The 22,826-nt window shown below is 44.0% G+C and overlaps 1 protein-coding gene across 1 annotated transcript in view; it reads left to right on the top strand.

Annotated features, from left to right (window-relative positions):
- lmo7a (LIM domain 7a) overlaps positions 1 to 22,826 on the top strand; it is a 58,772-nt gene that overhangs the window by 8,981 nt on the left and 26,965 nt on the right. Inside the window, exons 4-11 of the mRNA XM_080412162.1 lie at positions 1,113 to 1,182; positions 7,176 to 7,282; positions 16,010 to 16,040; positions 17,484 to 17,597; positions 18,796 to 19,018; positions 20,046 to 20,295; positions 21,299 to 21,613; positions 22,155 to 22,472. Coding sequence (XP_080268288.1) covers positions 1,113 to 1,182; positions 7,176 to 7,282; positions 16,010 to 16,040; positions 17,484 to 17,597; positions 18,796 to 19,018; positions 20,046 to 20,295; positions 21,299 to 21,613; positions 22,155 to 22,472 — 1,428 coding nt within the window. The remainder of the gene's footprint in view (positions 1 to 1,112; positions 1,183 to 7,175; positions 7,283 to 16,009; positions 16,041 to 17,483; positions 17,598 to 18,795; positions 19,019 to 20,045; positions 20,296 to 21,298; positions 21,614 to 22,154; positions 22,473 to 22,826) is intronic.

The raw sequence follows: 22,826 nt of genomic DNA, 5'->3' as shown, positions 1-22,826 counted from the left end.
CACTTTCAGGGAGCTCTCCATGTTTTCTCAGGGTGAGATAGAGGAAGCAAAACTACGGAAGATATAACTTCTGTGGCCCGTCACTGTGGCATTGTGGTGTGCTTATCACAAGTGGTCGGAAACAATTGTTCTATCAGACCTTTGTAAGCATGTCACTTAGGTCTTTATTAAGTATTTTCTATGGTTTATCATTACATGAGCCATCTATATGTGTTATCTGAATGACAAAACTCTCATTTGTTTTTTGAACAAATGTTTCTTTATAGTTTCTGTCATGATGCTGATTAACTTGGCCCATAATGTTATCAGTAGTGGCAAAACAAAAGTCAACAAAGGGGTCTCAACCCCCCTCTGAATCTGTCTGCAGATTGAACTGTAGAGATACAGTATTCTTAAGTGTCAGACACGGTTGTCTGGAGAGAGTTCTTATCACATCCATTACTGCATTGTTAGTTGCATTTGCTATTAGTCACTTGTTCCTATTTTGGCAGTTCTCCACTTAATCAGTAGCATAATTTCAATGCAACATATAGTGTGATAGACTATAGAGTCTGTGTCTACATTGCATCCTCCCATTCAAGGAGGTTGTGGAAAGATTATCTTAAAGGGATAGTTTACCCCAAAAACTTAGTCACCCCATGGAGATTTGAATTCATGGATATTGTTTTGTTTTCGTCGCATTCCTAAGCCAATCATTTGATGACCGGCAGTGTTTCCGGCACTGGTCATCAAATTATTGGCTTAGGAATGTGACAAAAAATAATATGTCCATGAAAAAATATCCATGAATTCAAGTTTCCATGGGGTGACTGATCGATAGAAAAAAAGATTTTCTTTGGTTGAACTATCCCTTTAAGCACATTGAAAGCGTATGTATTTTTGTGTGGTGGTTATGTTTCAGCAACAGAGATCTTCGTGTTTACTTCGTGGTGCTGCACTGGCCATTTACTAAACTGGAGCCAGGTGGCCACCATTAAAGAAACTCGTAAACACACGGCACAGAGACTTTGCAACTGTTTTCATCCATTCCCTGCTAGTTGTAGCAAACTAACCAACGACCAACAACTCTGACTCACTCTCTCTCCTCTCTGTTTCCCTCCCTTTCCCTCCAGTCTGATCAACAAAATCAAACCTGGTATTATCAAGAGGGTAAACAGGCTCTCCACGCCTATCGCCGGACTGGTGAGGAAAACCTACCACTCATACATTCATACTAAATTTGACACTATTTTTTACATAGAATGCATTTGGCTGGCTTAACTTGACTAACTTGATTTTCTGTTAAAAATGTCAGTTTAATATTAAAACATTACTTCAGTGTGTTTAGTGCCTGATCGTGTCTTTAGGGCCTTTAGTGTCTGATGAAGAGCGTGAGCTCGAAACTTCACTCTGGCACTCACTGGGTGCAATTTCTTTTTGAACTGTGAACAGTTTTCTTTCGTTCTAAAACATGATTTGTTAGCTTAACTTACTTCTTACTTGATAAAAAAATGTCCTTTCGCCACAATTTTGTCTTTTGTCATGTACAACTTTTCCATGATGTACTGGGGCTATGTCTGTGGCACAGGGTGTGGTGAGATCTAAGAGAGGGTAGTCTGGGTCGCAGGGCTTGGGTTGACGGATGACAGAGGCATGGCTGCCAGTGAGCAAGAGATGTGTGCCTCAGTGAATTGTCTGTCTTCATATCCATCCACACTAATAAGCACATTGAATGTTGAGCTGCTTGAAATGCCAGTGGGCACATTGGAGTGCACCCTAAATGTGATGTCTGCCATGCTTAAGGCTGTGTTCAATCAAAACCTTCATCCAAGACAAAAAGTCTTTGTACTGGGGTGGCAATTAGTGTTTTGACTGAGTAGTGGCAGGTCAGGCTGGGGTAGAGTTCGGTGTGAGTAATTACCTGTGATGAAATCAGCGCCTCTCAATCTTTTGGGCAGAGCATCCTTGAGAATGCACTTATATCACAGTTGTTGAGTTGAAATAAATGTTTGGCAATTGTCTGCATACAAGCACTTTAGAAGTTGAGGGTTGAAACTAAGTCACCTTAAACCCATCCTTCTTGTGGGTGTAATTGAGTCCAGCTGCATAGGGAATAGTAGCAAAGAGCCTGGGTGAGTCTGGGTACTTGACAGTAGGCTCAGGAACTCAACATGTTTGGCAAGACTGGCAAGTTGGCGGTAGTGGAAACAGACTGGCACACAATCCCAGTTCCAGAGGGCTAAATGTACACAGTAAACACTGTATTTACTCGGCCAAACAATGTACCACCACATCTGTGGTATGATACAAATCACATTGGCGGGCAGTTTGTTTTGGAACATTTTTCATTTAACTAGCTGGACACCTGCGGATTTAATGAAGATAAGTATCTTCTTTATCAGTAGCGTTGTGTGAGTGGTATTTCGGAGGCTTGGACTCAAACCCAAAACCACCTGACCATAAATTCTTCAGCAAATGGAGGAGCTGCCTATTGGCCGAGGGCTATCAGTTACTGCAGACCACATGGGCAGTAGTGGAGCACACTTCAACTGAACATGACGCACTCTGTTTGCTGTGGGAATATCTCCCTAAGTAGTGTGTTGGGAGTGTTTTCCCCCAAGTGGTTAATAGTGCTCGGTTATATCTGTCTTCTCTATAAATAGAAAAGTGTCTGTTCTTTAAATGCAGTTGGTAATACTTTTTTTGTATCTAAAGGCTTGGAAGTGATTGAGGTCTGCCTTTTCTCAAATACCCAATTCTAAGATTCCTGTGCATTCTTTCTGATGGCTGAGGCTGAAAGGGTATTGACTAAGGCTATGAATGCTCTTAGAGTGGAAAGAGCTGGGAAAATATTTTTGTTCTGGGGTGCTGAACTTACATTAGTGCATATGGAGGGAAAACACAATGGACAAAGAACAAGAGGAATGCTGTCGGGATTTTTTTGTTGTTTGTAGCTTGGATATGATTTTAATCAGAGCTGAATGAAAGCCTCTTTACAAGCATGCCTCATTAACGCTCAAATATGAAAATATGCTGCCATTATGGTCATATCTGTCTTTTTTAGTTTTGCCTTCAGAATAATTTCACCACTTGAAATCGATACCAGGCTCCAGCTTTGGCAGAATCAAAGCTTGGGGAGGCAAAAAAAAAGGGAGAAAAAAAGGAAATCTCTGGTTTTGTGGAATATTTAGCAACATCGGCCCCAGATCCTGGTCCATTCTTTGGTTTCACTTGTATCCAAGAGTATGTTTCCCATGTCAGCACACATCTCTCCTTGTCCTATCCACGCTGAGCACTCAGTGAGCTGTGGGTTTGGGTCTTGGTGCCCTGGTGCATGATGGTCCTGCTTTTTTACCAGTGCTGCAGAGGAAGCCTGCAGTTGTGTGGTGGGGCTGCCGGCCACATGAGAGGGGCCCCCAGATTGAGGCCCGCTGGGCTGAGCCCAAGGGGACGGAGTTAGAGATGACTCCATAGGCTTCTGCCCACCGTAAACACAATGTAATTGACGTGGTGCAGGATGTTCTTGCACACACTAAACTCCTCTGTGAGTTGAGGGCTGCATAAAATAAAAGATGGAAGCAGATAGACAGACATTTTCATTGGCCCCTGAGGGCATTCTCTGCTCATTCAAATGTCTATGCAATAATCTTTGTAATGACAGGCATTTGACCATGTTTTGTTACAGTGTTTTTGTTGTATGGGTCCGTGTTTTGCCTGGACCTAACAGTTGGGACAGGAGGGTTTTTATGGTGTCTCTTTTGAGAGAAAGAGCATTTAAGATATTCCATCTCCTCTCGGTTTATTGTGACAGGATTTGAAAATGTGTAGCCTGATATTTTAACTACAGTTTAGATAGACTTATGAAAGCATTGCCTGCCAGGGGTCAGCTGAGGATAATTGCAGAGTTGGTCCCTCCTAGAAAAGAATTTAGTGGAATGAATAGAATGACCACAATTTTAGCAGAAAGCATGGTGGTCTTTTGATACCAAATGTGACACCTAATGCGTAAGACCCCTTCCCGGTTTCTTCCCTCAAATCAGGATCCTCTCATACTGTATGAGTGGATTAGAGTCTGCTGTATGGGAACAGCATAATTAGCAGGATTAGATGCAGAAAAATCAGAATAACATTCCTTCAACATCATTATCTTTGCAATGGCCTCACACTGACTGGAGGCCTTTCTGGCTAGCTCGTGAATCATTTCCAATTAATTTAGTTTGCCTTTGTTAGAGTTCTTTAACCACTTACTTTGTACTTTGAAAAATTGTGAAACATATCCACAAATCTTGAATATTTTTTATCCTAGAGGATATATATATATATATATATATATATATATATATTATATTATATAATATAGAACGTCTAGGGTGGTTAATGTGGGTGAGAACTTGGGTGCTGAGACACGAGAGGGTGTGATAAGTACAGAGCACAAAGAGACAGATTGAGTTCTATGTTCGTATCAAGTGCAATGAGCCAGGAATTGGAAACTTAACATGCATGTTATCTGTAGTTCCTCATTGTTTTATGGTGCAATATTGTCGTGTCAGTCAACATGATAGGGTGAGGTAGGTGCGGTGGATTCAAACATGTACTCTTGGCTGTGTCACCTGTTAACTGTGGTCACTGTACATACCGTACCTGTGCAGAGTCATAAAAGATGGTGTCACTGAAGAATGTAGGAATTAATTATGTTACACACAGTCCAACAAGTCAGTCAGTAATGTTTTATTTGTTTGTATAAATGTTTTACATAGTTACGGCTCAGCCATCAGAACATGGAACTAATGTGCTGCACCTGGCTACAACAATGTTTTTCCTCTTACCCGAGTTAGGCTTTTAAATATACAGTATATTTAAAAGTAAAACTACAAAAGTGCGCTCCTTAGAGTGCAGATCTCCACCAGGACCTGCTTCCCTACCAAGGGCTGTGTCGTGGGGTGCAGTCATCAGGATACGAGGGAGCTATGGGGGAAAATAGTATGTATGACAGAAAAACTGTTCGAGTTCGTAGCACCCCCTATGGGCAAAAGTATAAGCGGTTTTGGAGGTGCGCTCTATAAAGGCCCCTCAACATGTAATTCCAATTTGGTTTATGATCATGATATATGGCGTTTTTGAACGGTATATGGGTTATCAAAAAACGGTTTGATGGTCATTGTCACATGGGTAACTAGACCATTAGTAGTGCCCCCTATGGGTGAAAGTGCTTTTGGCTCTGCATTGTTTAGAGGCCCCTCGATGTGTGAATCTTCGGCAGTTGGGATGCTGCATTCTCCTCCCCCCGCAAACGTTGGAATCTCATGATTCCAGAGATAATTTGTACCGATTTGCATGAGTTTTGGACTAAATCTGTTGGAATAGTAGCAAAGGGTGTGAATAAAGATCTCGGAAAATCTTGTCAGGCGGAAATGGGTGGGCCTATATGAGGAGTTGCATCATGATCCAAGGAATCGTGGGGATTTTTTATGATTGTATGACCTACGGTTCAAGAATTACAGGCCAAAATGTAGTGCCACCATGAGGCCTATTTGACCTGGGGTGGAGGTTCTTCCTTGGACTACTGGGAGTGTGTGTGCAAAGTTTCACAGCGATCGGATCGGTCTAGTGGTGCCACAGACGGCCAGGGGTGAAAGCATAATCTCCCGGCCGTTCCAGCCTGGCAGAGATAAGAAAAAAAGAAGAAGAAAGTATTCACTTAAATAAAAGTTACAAAAGTTAATTGTACTATTCATCATGTCTGAGGAGGAGGGCACCAGCCTTCCATGTGCTCTTATCTGTTCTCAATCTGAGAACAATCAGAAAACAGCATACAATGTTAAAATGATGGTTGGCTAAAGTCCAGATACAGCTCTGGTTTGTTTTCAGCCAGCACTTAACCTTTGTAGTAATTACTTTTATTGTTTATTAATTCTGCTAGCACCTGTTCCTGTTTAGACGTAGCAAATTAGATCATCCCTCTCATAGCCTAAATAAAACCAGATAAGTGAAGAGCTAGTGTATCATTAGAAGTAAACAGTAATGCCTGATTACTTTGCACACCATGTCACACACTGAAAATTGTAGATCTACAAGTTCACAAATATGAATCAGGTTTAACCCCAGTTGGCCCCGACTTAACAGGAATGGGGTTTGACCTTTGGCATCTAGGGGCCCCGCAAACCGATGTTTTGGCACAAGCAATAGCTGTTAAGAAGAGTAGCCGACATGGAGAGGTCAACTGCCATTTGCTAATAAGCATGTTTGCCATTTAAAAATAGAACTAGCTACCCCTTAATTATTTCAGCCCATGTTGAAGCCATGTGTCATTACATGACAGCCTGTTGGAAAGTAGTGTCCCAATGGGAAATGCAGTAGTAAAAACAAGGCACTTGGGAGTTTGACATAACATATATATATGATATACATAACCATGAAGAGGAGTGGTGCTGCGTGCTTGAGAATTGTTTGACACACAATAAACGTTTTAAGGCATGTAAACTGTAATTATAGAGCCATGTGGAATTTCATCACCTTCCAGTGTACTCTCTCATTTGCATATACACAGAGAAATATACAGACACACGCACACACACCACTATAATCCAAGAGAATCAGCAAAGTTTAAGAAGAGAAACTCAGCTTCCACTCCCTCGTTTTGCGCTCGGGGGAAATATTTGTCAGTTTCTGTCACCCGACCTCCTGTTTCATAGCAACCGCATGTCTCCAAAATACTCCACCACCCCATAGATTCCACAGGTATTCTCCAATAAAGGATTTGGCAGGGAGGGGAGGGGAGTGGATGGTTTCAGGGTGTGAGTGGTAGCATACTTTAGGCTCCTGGGTGGCAGCCCTTTGCCTTGCATGGCTGGGTGGGTGGGATCTGTGTGTCGCTCTGATGTCATTCCTTCCTAGCTCAGGCTCCATGTCCACCCTAACCCAGCCCACAGGTAGTTTTAGCACTGTCAGTCACAGCCTGTCACACAGCCCTGCCCCCTCTGTATTTGTGTGTGTGTGTGTGTGTGTGTTTGGCATTGTGTCACTTTTTATTTGCTACACACACATGCTCCTCCCTGTCCCCGCTGGCTCCCTGGCGATATGAACTTTGGAAGCAATGAGCTGTGGGCTGTGTCTCTGCCGGAGAATTCCTGAGTGATTATTCTTTTTGCCTCAGACCGTGGACGAACCCTTCTCCCTGCTCTGCTCTCTCTGTGCAGGACAACCTCAACGTCTTCCTCAAGGCCTGTGGGAAGATCGGATTAAAGGAGGCCCAGCTGTTCCACCCAGGAGACCTGCAAGACCTATCTACAAGAGTCACAGTTAAGTAAGTCCTAAATGACATGAACACACTGACAACATGAGAATGTTGGCTGTAGCATTTTTGACCCATGTTCTGGGTTGTAGCGTGGATTAAGACTTGTCTGTTACTGCGCTGACAAGTCTTACTTAACATACTGTGCTGCCCACTGATGTGCACAGCATGGGGAAATCCATGCTTCTGCCCTCAGGTTTACATGAAACTTCTACACCGTATTTCACATCTCGTGGCTCCTCATGTGCAGTATGTGTTATGTTGACTAGAAGTTTGCGGGGGGTCAACGGAAGACATATTTGCTGGTATTTTCAGCAGGCCCGCTTGCACCTGCGCTGTTGCTAGGTGTTGGTAAACACATTTCAGCGTAGTGCTGCTGCATGCAGCCTACTGTATTGTAAACATTACAAGGGAACAGTGAAACCACACAAACCAGTGGAGCAGGGAGAAGGTAAAGAGAATGGTCCCTTGCCTGTATGGCACTGTTTGGTCTGACAGTGTCATGGAGGAATAATGTCCCATTGCTTTCACTTCCTTGTAGTTTAAGCAAATCATGACCTCTTGTCAGTTGATGTCTGAATAAACAAAGCATTTCATTAGTGTCAGGTGCACTTGGTGAAGATTTGAAATAGTGTCTCTTTGAGGGGGAGGAGGAAGTAGAGATACAGTATCACTATGTAGTATCACTATGTGTAATAGTTATTTTAAAATGGCATTGTGCCTGTACTGTTTATTGTTTCTGTGTGTTTTTGTCAGTTGCTCTTGTGTCACCTGCGTGTCGAGCAAGGATGCATGCGGTATGTTGAACAACCTGTTCAGTTTTCACACAGGTGTGCCCTCAGGAGGGTGGCGAGGTGAGGCGAGGCACAGCCCTCCGCCCGGTCCATCCGTTCTGACACGTTCTCCAAGGCAGCACACCGCAGTGCTCCACCGTGCCAGCATAATGGTTCATTTATACATATGAATGAGTCTTTAGTGAGGCTCCTTCAACAACAATACTGGCAGTAATTGAACTCACAGTTCACAGACGCTATACAGCAGTACTTCACAAATGCACTTCAAATGGTGACGGAGTGATGTTATGAAATAGCGATCTGGTATGAATTTGATTGTCTTTCAACAGCACTCTAGCATGAGTCATTCAGTATTGCCCAATAATCTAATTATGCTCATTTTAACCACTCCTTTGATATGTTGGCACAACGTGTGTCATGATATTTTTTCTTCCCATGATCCACTCTAGTCAGCCACTCTGGTCCCTGGTCCCACAAAAAATGTGGTCTACACCACACTCATACCAAACACACGCACACACACGCACACGCACACACACACACACACACACACACACACACACACACACACACACGCACACGTGCCTGTACACACACACACACGCACACACACACACACACACACACACACACACACACACACACACACACACACACACACACACACACACACACACACACACACACACACACACACACACACACACACACACACATTACAACATCCACACAAAGTCAAAATTAACAACTCTGCTTAACTATGGCCATGATGGCGCACCCTTTAACCAGCCCTCGCAGGGCATTCTGATGAACCATACAGCATGATAAAGCAGTACTAGGTTATGCAATTTATTTGACCAATGACCAAAAGTTTTGTGTACACTGGGAGACACCCTCTCTTTAATATGTCATTTTGCCATAGCAGGGGTAATGTTGGGTGAAAAAAAAGCTAGCTAGATCTGTGAAACCCCTGGTCTGAAGCTAAACGCCCACTGCCTATGTTCTCTTGGAGTTACTGTAAGTTCAGCTCATCCCCCTCTTCTAACCGGCATGTGTTAGGGGTCTTGTACAGAGAGGCTCACTGGGTTATTATTAGGATGTGTAGGGTCACTTTGAGCCATTGGATTGATTGGAATGGTGACAGGACCCATGGGAGTGGGCCTTTTTATAGAGTTCACTTTCTCCTCCCACTGCATTCTCCCCTGTATCAGGTGGTCTTGAGTCTGTATGGTGTGACAGGTTACATGTGTGCCCGTGGTGGGTGCATCTGCGGCATTTGGAAACTTGAGTCGGGTTGTTAGTTTGCAGGTTTGCACGTTTGGGGTTGAGGAACCATTCATGCACAGCTGTGGTCCACTCACACTGAACAGGACATGAATAGGTTGTGTGTTGGAGCTGATCACTGGAGCGCAACTTTTAATGTACTCAACCATGCAGGGCATCCACGGTCTCTTATCTTTTAGATGACTTTAGCTATGGCCGGTCACTGGCCATAATACAATAATGTGTGATTAGTCAGTGGATTGATCATGATGTGTTTTAAGGATGAGATGTCTTCATTGTCTTGGAATGTGACTCCTCAGGTTAGAGTTGATAATTACAGCTGACCTTGTCAGACCTCATCAGGCTAAATCCTCCTGCCCCACAGAATTCTTGTCAAACGTAAAGAAGTTGAAAAAATGTAACCCTATAGCTCTCTGTTGTTCTCCGACCGGGGAACTTACAGCCCTTAAGGAGATACCAGACATAATGTCAAAGGGAGCAACATGAGGACATACACCTCACTCTGATCCTTCAAGGCTGCAGACAAGCAACCAGTAGCTTGGTTGACTTTTTATCATCAGGGCCTAAGCCAGAGAGAGACAGAGAGACAGAGAGAGAGAGACAGAGAGAGAGACAGAGACAGAGACAGAGACAGAGACAGAGACAGAGACAGAGACAGAGACACAGACATGTTTCTACCTCTGGTGTATATCCATCCCACCTGCAGTTCCTTTAACTCAGGCTGACAGGTGCTCTGCATAGCCTCCCCTTCCTGTACCATAGCACCAACAGCAATATGTCTGCTCTCATCCCATTGGTATGTTGTATGTAGGCCAGTGCAGCATGTTCTTGGCAGCATCCTGTACTTGACATGGAGCTGAATTAATGTGGTACCGCGTGGCGTAGAAAATGGACAGCCGTTCACAGACTGTGGATTGACAGGCCTCACTTTAAAAAATCGTGCTCGTGGGAAATACTGAAGTTGTTGTTGTGTTGACTGTAGATTGTGTATAGCTGTTGATAACACCGTCCTTTACGCCGTAACTTCGTTTCCTGTGTTGAATTGAAATGATGCATTTGCCACTGCGACGTCGACTGCGATCGCAGTCAGTTCACTTCACACAAGTTCACAGTAGTGCGTTTGTTGTCACGACAACCATAAAAGGTAATAGCGGAGCCTGCTTTGACCTTTGAGCTTCACCAGTTTGTTGTGGTATTGGCATTATCCACCTGGTGCTTATATTGTTCTATTGCCTCATGTTATGCAACCTGTCCTCTGATAAAGACGGTTATCTGTCATAGCCTGCATACTTCGAATATCAAAATTGTCGTATATCATGCAAAACTGTTGTGATAGAGAAGATAGAGACTGATAAGAGTGCCTGAGATGATGTGGGGCCTCAATATGATGTGTGAGCCATACGTGGAAAGGTCTGGAAGATTTCCCGGCTTCATCCACCTGTCATATAACAGAGTGGTCCTGTGCAACTGCCCAGTGAATACCCAGAGGTGTCATGCTGACCAAATTGGATTTGCTTCATCATTGGAGGATATGATTCACAGACTACTTTGGACCATGCCTTCCAACAGCTGCCCAGGAAATGAGGCCATTTGAGTGCATTTAAGTGCTATAGACGAATTGTGGCTTCTGGACAGACCCATAGCACAGAGGACTACTCTATTTTAGCTTTAGCCACTTCCTTTTGACCCTGTTTTTAGCTGGCACACTGTGATCCATCAGCAATAGCCCAGAGTTCAGACCAACCCAATGTCACAGGCGAGAGCTGCTGAGAAGGAAAATACATTTTTTTTACCCCACTGACCCTCTCTGTCAACCCCATTGCTTTATGTACCTGACCTCAATGCATTATTTTCACTCATCTAATTGTTCACTTAATCTTTTTTTTTTTGGGGGGGCGTAAAGGGCAGAAATTACAGCAGACAGTGCCAATCATACACAGTTATTATCCCATTACACACTGTTCTGTTGGAGCTACTGAGGAATTCACATGCTTACTCAGCTTAAGTGTGTGAGCTGAAATAACCCTTAGCCGCCGATGTAAGTTCAGACATACAGTGTTTTCCTCGCCCCTATACTTAAGGTTAGGAAGGAATTATAGCATATCTGATCCTAGATCAGATGTGTCTGTCTATTTGACTGACGTGTGAAGTGTAACTGTCCCTCAGAGTCAGCTTCTGTTTTGTGACCGGCGAGCGGTAACTGACAGAATGAACCCCCCACTGAGAGAGAGGTTCAAAGTCTCTCTAGTGGCGGTCGTCTGATTGAGCAAATTATTGACAAGAACTGGATACCTTTCAAGTCAAAAGTAGGGAGCTGTGCGGGACATAGATCAAAACTGTTTGGCCTTTGAGGAATTTGAATGTTCCCATCTCAACAATAAATAAAGAGGAGTGTCTGTTATAACCTGATTTGATTATGAAACTCCATACCTGGCTGTTGACCAAAATTACTGTTTGAAAATACCTGAAGGAATGTCTTGTTTCCCACGCGAGGGTGAGCTGACTGGCTCATGGTTATCATAAGAAGAAACATCTGCACACTGTGCAGACAATAAGCTCCTTACAGTATTTCACATTAGGATGCCTATTGCCTGACTGCCTGTCTGAATGCCTGTCTTTATCCTGCACCTGAACCCAGTTAGGTTGGATGCGCAAACCAGTTCACCTTTTCTGATATTATAATTCATTGAACAATGTTCCTCAAGCATGTGCATTTTGTCATTTCAACCATGTTGGCAGTCTCATTGTTTGAAAACGTTTAACTTCACATGAAAGAGAAATAGACCAACCTGTCTTATTAGTATTTGGGGTGTGGCACACTGTGCTGGCACTGCACACTTTCATGGCTGCAAGTATGGCACCACCGTCACTTCTTAAGCAGTGATGTGTGCAAACTGTGGGCAGATTGTGAAAGAAGCCAAAGGACTGATGATGGTGAACCGCCGTTAAAGTCTCCCCTCCATGGTTACGGCCCTGGCTGAAAAGGGCCCAACACAAGGACTATATTTGTGTTCGCTGGCTGTCTGGAGAGAGAAATACCAGCCTCACCCAGTGTCCCCGCTCACAGTGGCTGCACTGTCTCTGATAAGCATGACACAATGCTTCCCAACACTGTCTCTAGCTGATGCCTTTATTTAATCGGACTCGACTTAAATGCTTGCCTTCTAAGCTCAGTCCAGCGCTCCTGAAAAGCGCTCATATTTTCTATAACTCCTGATGAATGCAGAGTGACAGGGCAATTTCAATGCGGGGCGTTTTATTTTCTAAGAGGCGGACAGAGAACATTCCATGTGGTATTGAATGCAGCAGAGCAAAGTGATCTTCATTGCACAGGTATGCTCATGAGTGTGCACACCCATTAATTTTAAGCTTTGGTATTGGGTTGGTGATTGCTCTGTTATTCCTAGAGTCTAGGGAGTGGGCAGCAATGGGACTTGGCTCAAGGTCTTATCCTGTCTTTGTCCTTGCAATGTTGTTGTCTTAAATAAGGGCGTGGCTGGACTGGGTTGTATTTATTAGCATTACATAGATTAACACTTCTTGATGGGCTCCCATGCAGTAGTATTGTTGGTTAATGAATGTGTTCAATAGGTCTGCAGTATCTGTGGTTCTGTGCAAAAACACAAGCAAACTACAACGTTTTGACCATGACCATATTCCTTTTGATACTGTTATTTATTTTGTCCTGCACCAGTGTCAAAACTGGATCTGCATAACATTTTCTTTTGATCTGTGGTTCTACCTCTATTCCAGAGTAGCCAGAGAGCCAGTGGGAGCTGACTGACTAATGTGACTTGAGTAAGATCATTATCAGGCATTACTGGTGGATGTGCCAAAATTATTTACTTTGGATTTTGCTAAGACGTTATTTGTCTAATATTTGAATATTAATGAGCCTTTGAAGCTAAAGTTTAAATAGCATTTTCATCACAGTATTCTTTAAACAGACAACAAAAATTATAACTAACGCACGTAAAAAGGTTGAAGATAAATAAAGTAAGACTATAAGATAACATAAAACAGAACAAAACAGGCCCTAACAACACAGTAACGTAAATCTTATTTCACGTACAGAATCATGTAACGTATAAGATCCTATAGCAATTAAACTGTTTACGCATAAAGTTATCAACTTTGATTGATGGATCCGGTGTGATGCAGTAGGTGCCTGTGTTAACATAGACCACAGAAGCTTGTATTTCTCCCTTAGGGGTTGAACTACTTAAGAATGCTGTCTGGTGTCTTTATACTTCCACTGGCGGTTGGAGGACAAGGAAGGATGTAACAAACCTGTGCGGGTGATTGGTTGCCGGTAACCCTTCGACCTCTCCAGGAGCGTGGAGATGTGAAGGCTCTTGTAAGCAAGCAAAGGTTGAGCCGCGTGACTCAAAGGAGATGCTGGAGGAAGTGATGAGAAGTTCCTGCTAATCTGTCAAGCTGAATACTGTTCTGTCAAGACCACTGTGTATCTAGAAGACCACAGGTTAAAGGTGTGGGTTCACAGCCTTGGCAGATCTGTTTGTTTTCGTGGCTGAGCTCAGTAGGTGATCTTTTCACTCGATCGTCAAAGAACAAGGGTTCACGTTCAGGACCGTGACGTTTTAATTGCTAAATAATTGTTAAACCACCTTAAACCACTTACTGTCACAAACGTTGTGGATTATGAGATGAACATGTTGACACCTGCTTCGTTACAAAGGTCAACAACTCTTTTGTTCCTTGTACCTGAGGTGCACGGAAATGAAACATATTACATATTGTGGAAAGCAAAATAAAATATCTTCAAATTCCTTTTAGGCTTTTTGACAAAATCATCAGGACAGGCTTTTTGAAATAAAGAGCATTTGTATATGGAGATGAATTGAAAGATTGAACCAGCCTCGTGGCCTATGCGGGTTTCTAAAATGTTCAATGATCCCGGTTTCCCTTTGTTCAGGAGTCACAGTGTTATTCCTAGTCCACCCTGTCAGTACAAAACCTTGCGTATCAGACTATAGCGACGCCTTTGATCGTTGTCTTCCTTCATGTGAGCGCTCAGCTGATGCAGACTCCTGCACAGCCCTGAAGCTCGGCTGGCTGAAGAATAGCCTTCTTTATCCTCTGTTCCCCTAAACAGGCCCTCAGCTATTACCACTAAACATAAATTAGCATTAGGTAACCAGTGCTGTGGTAATTTGGTCCGCTACACCCTCCCTTTGGACCAGGCTAGTACTATAATTGTCGATGTTGTGACTGTGTTCCAAGCCACACAAGAGGAGGTGGCTTTACGCTCCCACTACTTTTATTGGGCCCATAAATTTGCAAGATGTGGAATTGGTGTACTTTTATTTCAATTTTCTCTTGAAGTTCTTCTGCGTGATGGATCACCCTGGTGTGAAATGACGCACATTGGTGGGCGGGTTGATCACACTCTAATTCACTCTGCTGCATTGCTTTGTCAATGCTGACTTCTGTGATCCTCGTGAAAGCAATAGCTATCATGTTATACCATGAACAATGTGATTTCAGTTGCACCTTTCTGCTTTCTCCCAGCTGCTTTTCCGTCGCTCTGAGCACCTGTAGGAAATATGAATATTTTTTGATCGACTGGCAGCCGTCTCAGCCCTCAGAACAGAATGTTCACTAGATGCCCAGCAGGTGCTCCCCGCTTTACCCGTTACATCGCATGCTGAGAAAAGGCTACAGGATACCCAAGTACTCAATGGTGACGCATGTGTGACTATTGTATTACTGTATGATGGGAGGAATGTGTAGCATGAAGCTGCGAAGTAGCCATAAATCTCCCTCTGTCACAGCAGTTAGTTAGTGTAGCACCTTATCACAGTCAGTAATGCCTTTTAAATAGATTACACTGGGGCCCCCGAAGCAGTAGATTGATTGTCTACCTGTGAGATGGTGTTCTCAGGTTAACAGGGAAGCCTGTGGGCTGTGTTACTGTATTTTCATTTTTCCGGTGTAAAGTGAGCTGGCAGTTCACTGGGAAAGTGATTTAACGACACCCAGGTCAATAGCCAGACCCAAGAATAGAACTTCTATAAAGTCTGACTCTTGAAGCTGTGACAGAGGAGACCTTGTTTGGTTTTTTAGAGAATCATTTGTTGAACTGATATTTATCTATTATGTTATTTATCTGTTATTTATCATATCAGTAACATCAAGAGCTCTTTCTGTATCACCAATTATTTGTATGGCTTCATGATTTTGTGATAGTTACAGTATACACTCCATTATACAGATTTAACTAATGTGAGAGTTCACAAGGTCTTGTATTCAGCTTGGTGAGGATATCTGGAAAAACACAGTATGTGTACATGAGCGTGCGTGCGCGTGCGTGCGTGCGTGCGTGCGTGCGTGCGTGCGTGCGTGCGTGCGTGCGTGCGTGCGTGCGTGCGTGCGTGTGTGTGTATGCATGCATGCGTGCATGTGTGGGCGCGTGCCTGTGCGTGCGTGCGTGCGTGCGTGCAATCCGTGCATGCGTGCGTGCGTGTATTCCCTCAGCCTTTGTGTTGTTGTGTGAGGTAGAAGGGGTGATGCACTCTGGATTGTGCTCTGAGTTTCCAGCCCTTTCACTGCAGAACACAGAGCCCTCAAAATGCCCTCCATTCTTTTATTGTGGTTTAAACCTCACAAACACACCTGTCCCTTCTGCTCTCTCTCACAGGCATCAAGAGACCAACCGGAGGCTGAAAAATGTGAGTGAGATTTTTAACGTATGCTTCTTTGGATGGTTTCATTTGTTGAGAGATTAACCAAATATAATAATAATAATAATAAACTTGTATAGCACCTTTCATGACATGAAATGCAGCTTACCGAGCAAGAATAAAGCACAAGTGCTTTACAGAAAAAGTACAAATAAAAAGCACAAATATGAAAATGTTCCTTCAAATACAGTTATGTATAGTGCGGTATTTTATGAGCGTTACAAGTCAATGGCAGGATTATAACACGGTATTCTACTCAACTACAGAATACCACATTATTTAATAATATAAGATGTATTACTTTTACTCATAGTATAACTTTTTTTTTAATGAAACATTTCACATCAATGCTTCATCAAGGAGAGTTCTTCCGAGAGTGCCTTAAGGAGCTACAGCTGCAAACTATTGCCATTTAAATGATGGTGGGCTTAGTGCATAAAATAAAACCAGAAACATAAAAAAGGCCAGAAACGTATAACACCACAAACTTAGGGGTAGCGCCGCAGTTGTGTTTATGTACTTTCTCAACGTAGTACCTGTCCATCCCGTACACACACAGACAAACAATAACAGACCGTTCTGGATGGGCCAGCAAACAAAGAGCATACCGTACACTGCAAAATCCAAAGTTGTTAATGTAACTCTGAAAGTGGGGAAAATGTACCCTTAAGGGTCCATTTTCACACTTTCAGAGTGTTAAATGAACAACTCAGGATTTTACTGTGTAGTACTGTGCATGATATGACCTGCCGGAACGGGACTATAACGATGATAACCATCACAGCTTTCACACTTTGGAACAATACATTGAGCACAGAGGGTGAGTGAAATGACAAGAAGTGTGGCTTCATATCGCACCGCGATCAGTCCTTTGAAGCAAACCACATACAATACAGTATGTGTTGGCTGATGATGAGCTATAGGCGTTTTACTTCCGTGTAAGAGCACAGAGCGTGCACAATAAAATGTGTACACGTTAGTGATGTGCGGGTCGGGTTTTTTCACGACCCGCCCCGCGAACCCATATATAAATCTATGGCTCAACCCGCCCCGCGACCCGCGGGTCGTACCTATAATTCTGTAAAATCAAGTATACACCCCAAGTGTATTCAAACTGTTTTTTATTGTTATTATTCTTATTCTTATTAGGAATAAAGACAAAACAAGAGCATGAGATTTTTTTATTTTTTTTGCGTGTGAGAGCGGCTGACCCGCTCACCCGCAGCCCGCATAATTGCCTCTGAAATCCTCACTCGACCACCCGCGCCGCGGGTTTGCCCCGCGGGACCCGCGGGTTACGGGTCGGCCCGCTCATCACTAGTACACGTAATGTACACTCTCAGAGTTAGAAATGGATACATTACTGTATCCATTCATTCATGCGGTAGGTTGTATGACTACTGTATGTAATAAGCCTTTTTTTTACTCTAGGTGCTGATTACCTTATACTGGCTGGGTAGAAGGGCTCATTGTGACCAATTCTATGATGGACCTTACCTGAACCTCAAGGCATTTGAGGGATTATTGGGAACAGCACTAGCCAAGGTAACTTGCCAAATAATACTGTTAACAAGAAATCTGCCGGGTCTTACAGTATGTGCTCTAACACGTAACAGAACAATAATTAATCTGCAAAAACTGGCACTGTGAATGAAATCGTCTTTTACAACTGTTTTACAACCATTTCTGTATCCTTCCTGGTATGTAGACTATGTGCGGAGGAATGGATGTGATAGGCTGAGGAGGGCCTCAGAATGCTGGCCACTGAAACCATAGCTACTTTAAGTCATAAATGAGCCGATCCCTCGACTCAGCTATTTTAATCTTGTTTACCGCTTGGCAGACAATTCAAATCATGCTACACTTTTGAAAATAACCCTGCCTCAAGACGCCCTTTGCCAGCCCCTTGTCGTGCCAGTGTTGAATTTGACACTTTGTTTACACATAGATTTATAGGTGCCACGGCGTGTTGAGCCCCTGTAATTCCACAGCATTTTGGGCTTTTCCATAATAGCAGTTGCTTACGACACGTCTTGTACGTTTATCTACCATAATCCAAGTTCATTGGAGCAGGGTAAAGCTGGGCTTAGTTAGTGGACTCGCGCTGTCTGCCAGGACTCAGGGAGATCGCAGATCTGAGCACTGTTTTCTTTGAAAGTGGCTGACGAGTTTTCGCATGTTTATAACCAACCCGGGCTAAAGCGGCTCCATGGCTTGTTTATGTGTTTATGCAACGCCCCTCTTTTAGGGGGCGGTAAACACAATCATCTAGAGGACATGGATAACAGCACTGTTTGTTTCCAGTTAGATGACAGTGAATAGAAAACAATGAGGTATTGCAGTTGAAATTGCAGCATGTGTTGCCCTTGTACACGGCGCCTGTTTACAGTCACTGATGGTGAGTCTGCAGGAATGAGCGTGGCCTGACGAGACAGACTTCACACTCTACATGGGAGATCTCTCTCTCTCTCTCTCACACTCACGCACGCACACACACGCACACGCACATGCACGCACACGCGCACACACACACACACACACACACACACACACACACACACACACACACACACACACACACACACACACACACACACACACACACACACACACACACACACACACACACACACACACACACACACACACACAGACGAGTTAAATGCTGTAATTGGCATGCTACTAACTGACCGTGTGTGTGTGTGTGTGTGTGTGTGTGTGTGTGTGTGTGTGTGTGTGGCAGGCTCTCGAGGATTCATCCAGCCAGAGAGGCAGCAGTGTCAGAGACAGTGGTTTTGGAGACAGCTGGTACTCGGAGCGAGAGGAGTTGTTCCAGCTGAGAGGAGGAGTATTAGGAGGAAGAGGAGGAGGACACAGGAGAGAGGACTCACTGGACAGCCTAGACTCTCTGGGCTCCCGACCCCATAGCGTCTCATCTGACACCACACTTAAAGGCAGCAGCGAGGGTAGGACCACACCTGCCAATCACAACCATGCTCACACACATGCTTGCATACTCACACACATGCTTGCACGCTCACAAACACACGCATGCACACTCACACACATGCATGCACACTCACACACCCGCTCAAAACATCCTATTAGTTGAGTTGTTTAAATCACTTTTTTAAATATTATTATATTTTACCTTTGAGGCTTGGTCAAATTTATAGTGTAATTTTTTGTACCCTGCTTTGTCTTTGGCTGTTGTACTTTTGCTGTATGTCTTTTAGAATCTTGAGCAGAACTGACTTGCTGAATGTGTTTGAGTTACATTTAGTTTGAGTTCAATCAAAGATTGTCTTGTCAAACTCACCCGGCGTGTGTTGATGCAGGAAATATACTCGTCAGTGATAGACTATGCTAATTGAGGTCAGAGTGAGAGCTTTCCAGGATTTCTGCTTGAAAGGTTTTTTAGTTTTTTTAAATTCAGTTCATGTGTAGAAAATGAAATATTTGTAAAAAGGCAAGATATGCAGTTCAGAGCCAGAAACCAAACTCCCACTTGTGAAAACAAATGCCCATCGCCACCTAGTGGTTTGTTGTTGTAAATTAATTCCACCTTGGAAAATTCACCAGGTTCAACTAAGGAGAAAAATATTGAAAGAGAAGAAAAATATTTGTTAATTTTAGCTGATGAGGGTTTTTTTCCTTTGTGAGAGGGGAGTACGGGACTTTTCCTGGGAAAGAGTTCCTCAGTAATTAGAGAGTGACTGCTCCCCCTGGGTGAGAGGCCAGTGAGACATTCCACAGTCTTCCACACAGTCTTGTAAATGAGGAGGCCTCCATTCTCCACCAACACCCCTCTGTTCCTGCTCCAGACTCATACCAGGAGGAACAACACAGTCCCCTCACTAGACCTCCACTGTCTCCCCCTATTATCACCCTACTCCCTACCACTAAACTTGACCACTGGCCCCTCTTCTATTTACACCTGACTCCCCTCCCCCCTCCCCTCTCTTTCCACTCCGCGTCTCCTCTCTGCTCCAGGTTGTTGCAGTGACGCGGAAGCAGAATCCCTCTTCAGAATGGCGGAAAACAAAGAGTCCGTTAGTTACCGCCGCTCTGCGATCGTCGCACCCAAGCCCACCGCCCAGTTCAACCAGTTCCTGCCCACCAAGGACAAGGTCTCAGCCTATGTGCCTGCTCCACTGAGGAAGAAACGGGCCGAACGCCACGAGGACAGCCGACGCAGCTGGGTCGGGCCCATGTACACAGAGGAGGATGGCACATTCACCAGGTACAGTCACAGGAAACGTCACTTCACATGGCTCTGCTCACAGGTGCTGTATGTCAGCCTGACAAAACTCCACTCTTGAGAGTCTACAAATGTTACAAAATGTACCTGATATGGTCCATTTGGACACTCTTGGTGTGTATACAGGAGTTACATCACTCCTCTCTACTGTAGTCTACAAATCGACAACACAGACCATAACCATGTATACTGTAGGTGTGATAGCCCCGGTTTGTACCACACAACTAGTGCTCTTACCCGATGCTTCTACCATTGATTGATTGATTGAATATTTTATTAGGCAAAAAAAATTAACAGCACAATTACATTTATAATAATAATAAAAGGTCCGTCCAAAAAAGTCCTTGCAGTCTTGTTTCCATTGGGGTCCTTGGTATTCAATTCATAGACATACAGTATATAGTAGCAACCAAACAGTTCAAATATCAACACAAACAATAACACTATATGTACAAACAAAACAAAAATGCAGAAAGAAATTAAATAACATATGTGCAAAAAAATGGGGGGCGGGGGGGGGGTCGTCTGTCTAACGGGAAAATGGTACTACCTCCTCTTTTGGCTCTTTAAGGCTATTTTAAATGAGCCCAGCGAACTGCATTTTTTGAGGGATGGGGTTAGACTATTCCAAACCTGGGTGGCAGTGCTGTAGAAGGAGAATTTGCTGGAGAATTTGCCCATGTTTGTTTTATGGGTGGGTGGTACCAGATTGTTGTTAACGCTCCCTCTAGTTTTGTGACTGTGGGTGTCACTAACTTTTTGGAGGTATTTAGACAGATATGCGGGTATAGGGGGCATTTCGGGCAAATTTGCATTTACAATTTTGAAGACCAATCCCATTTTTTGTTAAACCATAGCATTATTGAACTTCTCCTCTCCCACTGTTGTTGTGCTGTGTGTTACTGCTGTGATTGATGTATCCATGGCGTTGTGCTCTGTGGTCATGTTTTGTTTGCGATCGCTCACTATGGAACGATGACTTCAGTGAGTCAAGGCCGTCTTCGGACTCCTGCGACACCGGACAAGCATCCCAGAGCGCCCTGCCTGCGCCCCACCTGCAGTGGGCGTACGAGTACGAAAGCGGCAGTGATTCTGACTCAGACCGACCGGACCCTGATCTGGTTCTGGACGACCTGGCCGGCAGACGTTTCCAGAGCCCCTCTCCCGCACCCCCCACCAACTTTGCTGTTCCCACCGGTCCAGCGGACGGCGGAGGGGTGTCAGGGGGGAGAAAGGGTCCCTGGCCCAAGGTCACTATGACACCAAAGGTCGCCCCTCAGCAGAATGTGACCTTACTCAGGTCAGCGCAACACACAACGCAAGAGAGTGACTTGGATTTGCCTGCTTGATGAGGGATCAGATTAGAGTGCTTCTCTTACCTTCAGTTTGCATGGTTAACCATAACCATGAGCAAGGCCTTTGGTCTAGTGTGCTGTTTCTAACCGAGCTGGAAGTTTGTCAGCCCTTTGTTTTCTTTGGTTTGTTGTTTGCCTTTCTGCTCATTGATTTCAGTATGAATTGTTTTGATTGAGCTTGAGGTTCAGCAAGTGTTTATTTGCCCGTTCAGAGTTTGATGAGCTGTTGAGTGGTTTGTTGAGTGGTTTGTTGAGTGGTTTGCAGTCATTTCATCTTGAAGCTTCTTGAATGGGCTTTTTTTTTGCCTCTTTTACTATTTGAGTTTGGTTTTTCAGTTTGCGTTGGTTTCCTAACCCTTCGAATGCTCTCATTGGAGAATTTTTGCACCTCAGGAACATACACTCTGCTCCTTGCTGTGTTGACTGGTGTGGTGTACTTCCTGATAAATATCTTTGACCAGTTTGAATTGGCTGTCCCTTGAGCAGCAGCGACCACTGTGGGGCTCCACAGCCCACCCAGCAGGACTCAGTGAGGATGGACCACCATCGGCCCTTGTCCGCTGACAGCCTCTTCAGAGAGATGTACGATGACTCAGACGATGAGGATGATGATGTGGGCTACGGCGACCCTGTTCACGATGACCTCTATGCCCGTAAGGTGGGCCTCACTTCCCAGTCCACCAGCAACACACCCTACGACAAATTCTTGCCCAAGTTCTGGACTCCCGAAGAAGACATTCATATACAGAAGATTAAACTGGGCTCTCAGAGGAGGCCCTGGTACAAGAAGATGCAAGGCTTCAGGTGTGTGAATATACAGTGCAACTATCCAGTGTGAGATACGGTCCATGCAGTAGATATATTAATGATATATCAAATAGCTCTCTCTGTTGTTCTGTCTGCATACTGTAGCTGTCATCAGCATGCACTGCAGGAACATTCTGTATGTTCCACATACAGTGTGGCAGACTATTATCATATCAATCGGCAAGTCACAAAATGTTCACGTCGAGGGAAGATATACTGTAGCTACAGACTACTTTGAAAAGTGACAGCATTGAATTGATTAAATATAACCTACTTCCCACTATTTAAAATTGCTTCCTTGCTTGCATATTTCCCTTTTTCTTTCGGTGTGCTAGACTGATGGACTAATGC

The sequence above is a fragment of the Gymnoscopelus braueri genome (assembly GCF_963280865.1).
Source record: "Gymnoscopelus braueri genome assembly, chromosome: 18".
NCBI lineage: Eukaryota > Metazoa > Chordata > Actinopteri > Myctophiformes > Myctophidae > Gymnoscopelus > Gymnoscopelus braueri.
The sequence above is the reverse complement of the archived record's forward strand: the minus strand, read 5'-3'. Positions and strand labels throughout refer to the sequence as shown.